Source organism: Branchiostoma belcheri, unplaced genomic scaffold, assembly GCF_001625305.1.
Source record: "Branchiostoma belcheri isolate BF01 breed outbred unplaced genomic scaffold, Haploidv18h27 scaffold15, whole genome shotgun sequence".
NCBI classification, from domain to species: Eukaryota; Metazoa; Chordata; class Leptocardii; order Amphioxiformes; family Branchiostomatidae; genus Branchiostoma; species Branchiostoma belcheri.
Window position 1 is genome coordinate 3,077,162 of NW_017802935.1, and position 10,304 is coordinate 3,087,465.

General features: G+C 38.6%; 1 protein-coding gene across 1 annotated transcript in view; it reads right to left on the bottom strand.

Moving 5' to 3' along the window:
- LOC109465344 (sodium/glucose cotransporter 5-like) overlaps positions 1 to 10,304 on the bottom strand; it is a 22,329-nt gene that overhangs the window by 2,890 nt on the left and 9,135 nt on the right. The window contains exons 3-13 of the mRNA XM_019762558.1: positions 8,042 to 8,146; positions 7,696 to 7,755; positions 6,917 to 7,021; positions 6,418 to 6,523; positions 5,810 to 5,890; positions 5,208 to 5,416; positions 3,945 to 4,080; positions 3,388 to 3,495; positions 2,464 to 2,614; positions 1,728 to 1,896; positions 199 to 411 (exon numbers count right to left, since the gene is read on the bottom strand). Coding sequence (XP_019618117.1) covers positions 199 to 411; positions 1,728 to 1,896; positions 2,464 to 2,614; positions 3,388 to 3,495; positions 3,945 to 4,080; positions 5,208 to 5,416; positions 5,810 to 5,890; positions 6,418 to 6,523; positions 6,917 to 7,021; positions 7,696 to 7,755; positions 8,042 to 8,146 — 1,443 coding nt within the window. The remainder of the gene's footprint in view (positions 1 to 198; positions 412 to 1,727; positions 1,897 to 2,463; positions 2,615 to 3,387; positions 3,496 to 3,944; positions 4,081 to 5,207; positions 5,417 to 5,809; positions 5,891 to 6,417; positions 6,524 to 6,916; positions 7,022 to 7,695; positions 7,756 to 8,041; positions 8,147 to 10,304) is intronic.

A 10,304-nucleotide genomic window follows, 5' to 3' on the forward strand; every position in this document is an offset into this window, starting at 1 on the left:
GGAAACGGTCAGACGTTTCAGCTAGTATCCACTAGCTTTCGTCAGTGACTGAGAGACCGGAGGGGAAATGCAGGTTTATAAGCACAAACTACAGCTGAAATGTCTGACCATTTCCAAAATCATATCCAGTTGCTTGAGTAACTGGTTTTTGGCGTATCATATTACCTGGATGTCTAACCTTCATCGAATGATACTTACACTTTGCTCTGACAATGGCTCAGTAAACAGGCTGGCTATAACAGTAAAAATGCCTGCACTGACAAACAGGATGAGGTTGAAGTACAGGAAGTGTAGTTTCACCACCTCAGGTCTGGTGTCCACGGTCGGACAGGTCGGTTTGGGGTAAACAAAGTCCAGAATCAGGCGAATGATGCCCACTGTAGTTCCAAACATGACGCCCCAAAATGCACCCTGTTGGAAACAATAAAGAGTTTTATAAGAAATTATTGCAACAACAGATTTATTTACCTTTGTTTTGGCTGACATTTAATCATCCTTATCATCCATAAAACAGTTATTGTTTTACCTAGTACTGACTATTCATCTGAAGTTTTTGAGTTTTGTACTTAGATAGAATGAAAAAGTTATATGATACCATTATGTCTTGCAAAGGATGAAGAGGATAAGCACCTGTAAGTAAACAAGTACACGGGGTATAACTCTTACTCTTCTGAGTAAGTGTGTTGGATTCTTTAATGTGCAGAGGTTTGATGCTATATATAGTCTTCCAGCTAGCTTTATATGCATCTAAAAGGACAGTCTACCTTATTATTATTGTGCAGTAGTTGTACAGAATACAATGATTGACAGCAGTGTGATATTACATAATGTCGTAATGATACCAGTCTACAAGATCTTTATGAACAAAATTAAACTACCACCCTATGTATGTGTACCGGATGTTTGTCTACTGCAGTGATCAAACCACTAGACCAACCAAAGCATGTGAGTTATAAAGCAATCACCTGGTTGTCCCAAAACCTTGGCCTGAGACCTTCAGTAGATCCATAGACATATATATATAGATGCAGTATTAGATAACTATATGTTTATGGATTTTGTAGGACTTCATGTAACCTGTATTTTGATATATTTATTCTGACCCTGGCCTCTTCCCTCATGGCCTCAATAAAAAGTAGCCTGCAGGCTGATTTGAGTATTTCATAAATAAACAAACTTAGAGGTTCAAACAAAAAACAATGTACACCTTTTCCTTTTTGTACTGCATTGCATGTTAAATAATTATTGCCATACATTGTACCTTGTACAATTGTCATGCAATAAAGTTCTTCTATGTTGCATAAAGTACACTCTATACCTGTTCAGTGCAAAAGGAGTTTTTTAGGAGTTGTTACTCCAGCAACTGGATAGATTTTGAAAACTGTCAAACATTTCAAGTAGCATCCACTACTTTCATAAGTGACTGTCATAGATGAAAAGTAGTGGATGCTACTTGACAGTTTTCAAAATTTATCCAGTTGCTGGATGTCTAACCTTTGTCGACGTACCTAAGGTAGATAAGTGAGAACTTCACGCACTTGTGTCATTAATAGCCTCTGTACACTTGAAGAAGCCACACAGGTGAAACCGGTCGTGTGACAGGCTGAATAAAAGTTCTAAACAGGAAATGTGCAGCTCCAGATGTCTTACTGAGGGACGACTGTGTGTGCGAGATGTCGGTTAGCTTGAGAAATGAATCCCCTCTACTATATACTTCGTCGACATACCTGTTCAGTAGTTCTTGTCCAGAGAATGGCCAGTAGGAAGGTTGCAGCCATGGCTGGAGTGATGCTGCCTGACATGAACTGTATGTAGATGAAGAGTTGAGCTCCCTGAGCACCCTTCACAAACGGGATCCAGGCTATACTCACTAACACCATCACTAACACTGCCACTCTGGAACAACATGTTTCAGGTATTATAACTAAGGTTGTTGCTGCGATATTTTAATAAAACTCAGGGACAGGATAAGTTCAAATAAATGTACACTAGAAGTGTGTAAAATAGCCTTAAAGACGTGCATGATATCTGTACTTGATACGGCAAAAGGCTGTTAAAGCTATTACTTATATCACAAGACAGTGTGTTGTATGGTACAATTTCAACAGTACAGGAATTTCCCACTTTTATTTTACATGCAAAATATTGGCACACAATTGTGAGGATATCATTCTATCATATTGCACAAGAAACCAATTATCACAAAATTTATTTTACTTGATACATATAGAATGCTCAGCATGTATTCCATATCAAAAAAAGCACCAGTTCGATCATGGGTCAACCCATGTAAAAAGCCTGTGTGATACACATAGTTATGTTATACCATTGGGCTGGAACACTGGTATCAAACTTTGTCCTGGCCCAGCTATGACATAAAATGGGATACTTCTTTTTTAAGCGAGTAAATGTCAGATAAGTTCTTGTTAACTGTTCTGAGTTTAACAAGACCAGCTGACCCACCTGCCCACGATCATGAGTTCCTTCTGTGATGCGTCCCTGCGGATGTTTCTCCACACGTCCATGGTGAAGATGGTGCTGGAACTGTTAAAAACTGAGGTGAGGGAACTCATCAGGGCTGCCACCATCACTGACAACATCAGGCCTCGTAAACCTAGAGGGATGGGAAAAAAATTAGGCCACAAGAGTTCTTTTAAGAACTATTCTATCTGACTTTGGAGCCTTCTGCAGAAATCTACATTGTTCAGACAGTGTTATACAGTTCCCTAAGGCTTGTTTAGTCCATCCATGAGTGTCCTGTCCCAGCCACATGTAAATTACTTTCCTTTATAATCAGTACATGCATCCTGGTGAGTTTATTGGCTCTCAGAAACATACATGTAAGACTAGATCCAGACATGCCCAGATAGCCAGACATTCAGCTTGGAAGCACCTTTATTAATTAATATCAAATTCAAACTAACACTTTGTTTGAAAACTTTAGGTAATATGGGCAATTGTGGTGGAGTGGAAACCACATCAGATTAAAGTGACCTACTTACCATCATAAAGTCACCCAGTGATTAGTAATAATAGGAATTCTCTGTTTAGTCTGGATGCCAGCCATTATATATGAAGCTGTCCATTTGCTTCCTAGCCAGTCTACCAGCCTTCAGAGGTGGCTGCTGAGAAAGAGTTGAAATTGGCCAAATAGACATACAACATGCCAGCGGAGTTAGTCTGCTATAAAGGGAGTACATTTTCTGTACCTGCCAAAGCCTGGTAGAGGCTATGATAAAGTTAAAAACACTGACATCCAGTCTATTTTTAGTCTCTGCATGTGCTGCTCTCTGGCTCTGGAAACAATGCACAGGAAGTACAGTTGTAACACTGTGTGACCCCTGACCAGGAAGTGTGACCTCTGACCAGAAAAGTGTGACCTCTGACCTGCAGGCATGAGTCCCAGCACCAGCTGAGGGTAGGCCGTGTTGCTGCATCCTGATTGGCTCTCGCACACCTGCTGACAGATGATTGGATCGGCACAGCCTACGATATCTGGGGGAATACATGTAGAAGATCAAAGCTGTATAACTAAGCATCTTGGAACCAATTTTGTTATCTCATTCAACTGCAGTACATGTATTCACTATTCATTTTATAACGGAACATTACATTTATTGAAGGCTATTAAGAGCGTTAACGTTACAATATATATAAGTTTATCTTTTTTGTGCTCAATTCGTTACAATGGATAACAAGTCTTAGAATCTTCTATATCAATTGTTATCTAGAATGTTAATCTTGATCTAAAAATTAATCTTGGCACTCTGTGGAGAAACAAAAATTTCTTGAATAGAAACCATATTAACTTGAGACTAACAATGTTTTATGACTATACATTTTCTGACTTGATCAGAAATTTCAGACATTCAGGATTATATCATATAGTCTATTAGTAAAAGTCAGCCATTGCAAGAATTTGACAGAAATAGATTTAGAAGTACCTGGGTACAGGACTCGACTGATCATTCCAGGCATGACTATAAGGAACATTGGCAGCATCTTCAAGAACATGGTGACCACACAGCCACCCTTGGCATGGGAAAGGGACTCAGCAGCCAAGCATCTCTGGACTATAACCTGAAAAACATATAGTCAACATGTTATATAATTATATTGTATGAAAGACTCAAGTTTTAGTTTATTGAACTATCAAAGTGAGAAAGCGTTATGCTTATTTATTTCCATTAGGCTCGTAGCCCACATAAGTACAGAAACTATACTTAAAATACTTTTAAAACAGTTCAAATTGCAGGATAATAATAGAATATAACAAAAATACCATGACAATGGGGGAGGATGAAACTGTGAAATTACATATTGACTAAGTTTTGTTTCTGTCCTTGGTACTGAAAAGTAAGTATTAGAGGCTACAGCTATATGATGGCCACCTGTTAACTGTGACCATTTTTCTTCCTTTGCATGGTCACTCTGCAATTTTCATGGATGAATGCTACTAAATTAAATGTATATAGGTTACGTCTAGCTTATTGTAGAATTATTGTAGTATAGGTTTCCTAGAACTACATCAATATGGAACAAACTTCCTTGTAAATGCTTTCCAAATGGGTATACATGTAACCTTAACCTTTTCAAGTCTAGGTTGAACAAACGTCTGTCTCTACAGTTCCTTAATGTAACCCAAACATGTAACTGCTTCATATGAGCCTTGTTTTGTGGTGAAAATTGAAGTATGTAAAAAAGTTTACTTCTAGTTCAAGCTCACAAACAACAGGTTGAGGTTACAACACTGTGGTATATAGATATAGAATACAACACGGGGTATTCCGTATCGCCTGAGGTATCGGCCCGACCGCGCGTCGGATCGCCCGGCGGCCGCAGGCCGGAGGGCGATCTGACTCGCGGGAGGGCCGAGCCTGAGGGCGATGCGGAATACACCGTGTTGTATTTTATTTATGTCATACCCACCCAAGAAAACACGCCTTTCAATGCAAGATGAGCCAAAAGTTGGTGCCACTGAACCCTAAAATGCAACAACATCAGTTCCAACGTCCGGATTCTGTATTCGAATTTTCGAAAGGGGCACAAGCGGGTAGGGCGAAACGCGTTCGAATCGTTTTATGGAAGCCATGGAAGCGTTCGATAACGGGTTCCGGACCGGGCCGTACCGTAAAGTACGGCCCGATCTGGAACCCGTTATCGAACGTTATCGCGGCCCAGGTATGATATAATAACTTTTACATTACCTGATCTGTACACCAGTACCACACGGATGCTATGAAGATCCCAGCAAACCCCGGCCAGGGAAAGTCAGCTGTTTCTGCTCCCCGGATCATGTGTAAGGCATCGGAGGGCGGTTTGCCACACTTCTCCAGGACAGTGTGGTTGCCGACAGTCGTGATGGCCTGTGGATACTTCTCATACAACCCCTCCATTCCTCCAACAACATGGAAACCTGTGTCAACAAACAAGTCAATTACTTGGCTAGTTTCAAATTGTAGTACTGTGGATCTATAAATTAGATGTTTCCTCTTTTGAGGTGAAGTAGAATACTTTTAAAATAGAAGAGAGTATGTGACACAACTTCTTTTTGACTGGCACACAAGGGCAGATCCCAAAAGGCTCACAGTTCAGAAAATGAGCACAAAGCACTTATGGGTTCTTCAAGTACTGGGTTGACATTCAAGTACATTTTGTACCATTTCTATCACCACTTAGTATTTTAGTAGTGTACCTTTTCTTTTACATGTACTTGTAGTCATTTTAACCAGTTGCTATGAAATACTGACAATTTAGCCTTCAGCATTTGTTAGGTAGAAAATCACAAGCATGGACCCATTAAACTCACTGCGTATGGTGACGACAAGAGCCCCGATAACCATCAGTACAGTCTGCATGGTGTCCATCATCATCACAGCACGCAGGCGACCTGGTAACATGGAGGAGAACAGATTCAAGTTAATATGTTGTTACATGTGAATAGTATAATTACATTTCTTACAAACAACCAATAGTACACACCATGACACTCAGAGCTGTGGGTATATCCCTAAAGGACAGACAATTTGATTTATAAGATTATACTATCTTTAGTTATTACTTGTGGAAATTGGTTTCTAAAATCAATAAAAGTATGGGGCAATTCCACTATCCTTATTAGAGCGCTGTAGATTTTAAAACAGGCAGGCTAACAAAAGTCTGAAACTGACCACTAAGAGGATGCTTATCATCATTCATACTCTTTGAAAAGATGAAGCATTTACAAAGTTTAGTCTTCAATTAAAGGTGACGCAAAGATGCCAAAATGCCTTTGGTTTCAAGAGAAGTGCCATAGTCTTCTTGCCATACAATTCATTGTCCATAGAAATATATACTAGTACATGTAATAAAAAGTCTGTACAGCCTGACTTCAGAAACACAGACCAGTGAAGTTGATATACTGTGATACTGACATACCTGTGAGAGTGAAGAAGCCAGTGATGATGATGAGTACTGCTACAGACAAGAACAGGTTCCAGTCCAGAGCTTGTTGGATGAACAGTGCACCAGCATACACATCCACCTGACAATGTGGGCAACAACACTTTAGCAGGTCAAATAGCAAACTTTATGGTTTTTTGTTCACAACCACTTGTTTAACAAGAGCCGATGTTTTGATATCTGTCTGTCCATTATCTAGGGCAATTATATATATTATGACTGGTTTACTGTGCACTAAAGCTTTTTTTTTTGCAAACAATACAGTCCGAAACATAAAGTACATGTAATTGTTACATACTATATTTTTTCTAATTTATTACAATGTATAACAATATTGAAATACATGTATGTGGTTCCAAATGTATAATTATATTGTTATATTGCAAACAGGTTGCAAAAAGTTCAGCTGTTTTACAGGAGATTGCATGTTCATCTATGATATGTGTTAGTACAAGAGGGTATTGAAGGGACTTACAGATATCTTGGTCAGGATGTACATGAGAAGGGAGAGCACAGTGGCATAGACCCTCAGTCTCCTACTCTTGAACCTTTTGTGAAGGTACTCTGGGACTGTGTAGACCTGGAAATGAATTAAATATTACATGCTGGTATTTGGTTGTTATGTTCATGAAGTCAATAAACCAAAGCTTAAGATGAAAATGTTTCATACATAATGTTTTGTATCCTTAATGTAGGTATGAAAAACAGGAGTATAGTTACTCTGACTTTTTTAAGGATACAGAATATGACGAAAAAAATTCAAACATGATGTTTTGTATCCTTTAGATTTTTATCAGTAAGTTTCACGTGTGGTATCCTGACATTTCTGGATTCTCTGTTTTTTTTTTTCAGATTGGTCAGTAGCAGCACGTCGGCAGAACCCTGTATTTTCACGATTTTCGGTTGATTTTTGGTCAACGTTACATCAGAATTTTGCCTGTTGCAAAGGATATCTTTTCCTACATAACATTTGGAAACTACAGACGGGATGTTAACCTTATATGCGCTAGTACGACCTTATATGAGACGTTCTGTCGAAGTGCTATGTACAATACATAACGGGTTTCGCGCAGGTGCAGTACGTTCTGCCGACGTGCTGTCAGTAGCAGGTGTCATAACGGAAGACTAACTGTCACTGAGTTTCATTGGTTTATAGCAAGTGTCCTGACAACTTTTGACTCTATGCTCTTATTGCTCAATAGTTGGTGTATGTCTTTGGTGTTCTGAGTGCTGATTGGTGAATTGGAATCTTACCCCAGCTGCCAGGTAGACAGGAACAAACAGCCAACCCAGGAGGAAAATAATGAATATTGACTGTGGAAACAATAATTTATAGCTTCAACATTTTTGTAAAGAGTTCATATCTACATGATGTTTGTAATTCAAACAAGGAATTTAAAACTTTTAATCAAACCACTGCATTGATAGATGGAAAAATTGTAACAACTCTGAGGAGAAGGGACTTTCTTCAACTGTCGGGGTTAAAATGTGAGCATTTTGGAGTTGATTCAGAGGCTGAAATGTTGTTTTTGCACATCAGAAAAAAATGAAGTCGGTGAATCTGTGAACCAACAAATTAAGTGTGGAAACCAATACTTACATTCCACTCAAACCCTGCTATGGCTATCCCTGTAGCAGCACCACTTCCAGCCAGACCAACAAAATGTTCACTACCAATGTTACTACTGAACAATGACCCTCCAACCTGGATGGAAAAAAATAAAAGTATTGCAAAATTTGTCACTTTTCTAAACATTTCTTCATACTTGTTACTCTTCTAGACCTAGATTAGATAGAGTGTATTCTCTAGTAGTTCCTAAGACTTTAAATTTACACTAGAATTCCGAGATCTCATACCTCCATGAAATATGATCTTGATATGTAAATGTAAATTTCTTCTTTAATTTTGCAAATGACCTCTGCATTAACATGATATATGCATCGTGATGTATGTTAACTTTTGATTAACTTACAGATGTCCCAAGTACATGTATGGCATTCTCATCATTCACCATTACGAAATCATAGAATTTTCGCATTAATTATGCAAATTAGGTCATCATTTGCATAATTAGTATCTGTTGAAGTTCCGCCTGCCATAGGTTACATACATTACATGTATGTAAGTAGTATAATGCAAAAAACTGTAATTATAGAATTTCCTCATTAATTATGCAAATGAAGTCCTCATTTGCATAATTTGCATTTAATTATGTACATCTCTCTCTCAGCTACCTACACACCAAAAATAATGAAAATATGTTGTTCCTGTCTGGACTTATTGGCTTTTAAACATTTCGCCAGAAAGTGCCCTGCAGTTCCAGAACAAGCCGCTAGGGGGCCCAAACTCATATGACTTTTTCCCCTACCTTCCATCAAAATTTCATGACCCTAGCATGTCCAGATCGCGAGATATCAAAACCGGAAGTTGCGCTGCAGTACCAAGGGAACCACTAGGGGGACCAAAATCTAATCATTTCCAGTTTTCGTCACACCCTACCAACACACCAAGTATGAAACCAATCCATCCAGGCGTTCTTGAGTTATCTTGTTGACCAACAGACGGACAGACGGACGGACAGATAAACGCAACTGAAAATATAACCTCCATGACACATTTCATGGAGGTAATAAGAATATATATATACTTTTCAAAACAATATATGTATAGTAAATACATAGAATTGTAAAACATATATGCTTAAGAAAATATATATACATTTTTCAAAACAATATATCTTAAATACATTTAATTCCAAAATATATATTGTTCACAAAAAGTGGTGTTTTCAAAACCCCTATCATATGAAAACATATATTGTTTACAAAAAGTGGTGTTTCCAAAACCCCTATCATATGAAAACATTCACAAAAAGTGGTGTTTCCAAAACCCCTATCATATGAAAACAGGAAGTGGTGTTTCCAAAACCCCTATCATTTCTAAACACCATATGTTTTCAGCAGTGCACGCGGTAACACAGTCAAATCTCTCACCAGAGTTTCTAGCACGGGCGACCACACTACTGTTGTGGGGGTGAGAGAAAACAAAACAATTTTTTTTCGCCTAGGTTTCTTCCCCTCTTGTCCAGTGATTCTTAAAGCTACACGTAATTAATTTTCATTCCAAAAAGCCTTTTCATTATTGTATTTTGGTCAGATCTTTGCATATAAGTAGGGATGTCACACTAAAAATAGGGGGCGCCAAGGATTGTTACAGAGTAGATTCTTCCGATCAGAACTTTTCCTTTCGTATAAAAAGGCACCAAAAGAGACCGTAAATCAACAATATTTGAAATATATATATATAAGGCTTATCAAAGACCAGGAAAAGGAAAACCAGGACCAAAGAAGAAATGTACTTTGTTAGATGAGTTTTTCCTGGTCTTAGTTAGATTAAAGGTTGGGTTGTTCACAAAGGACCTTGCATTTAGACTTGGCATATCAGAAAGCACTGTGTCTCGTGTGTTCACCACTTGGATAAACTTCCTGTCTTATGAGATTCCCATGCTGTTTCCAACTCCATCACAAGCTCGTGTTAGACATTACATGCCTCCACAGTTCCACAAGTACCCAACAACAAGAATTATATTGGATTGTACTGAGATTTTTGTGCAGATTCCTTCCTCCATGAAAGCACAGTCAGAGACTTGGTCCAACTACAAGCACCATAATACTTGGAAAGCATTGGTGGGGGTAAGTCCTAATGGGCAGGTGACATTTGTGTCTGAATTAGTATGGGGCGGAAGGGTTTCAGACAAGAAAGTCACCCTAGAGTCTGGTGTATTTGACTTCCTGGAGCCAGGGGACAATGTAATGGCTGACAGAGGGTTGAAATTCAAGATATTCTCCCACCAGGTGTAAAT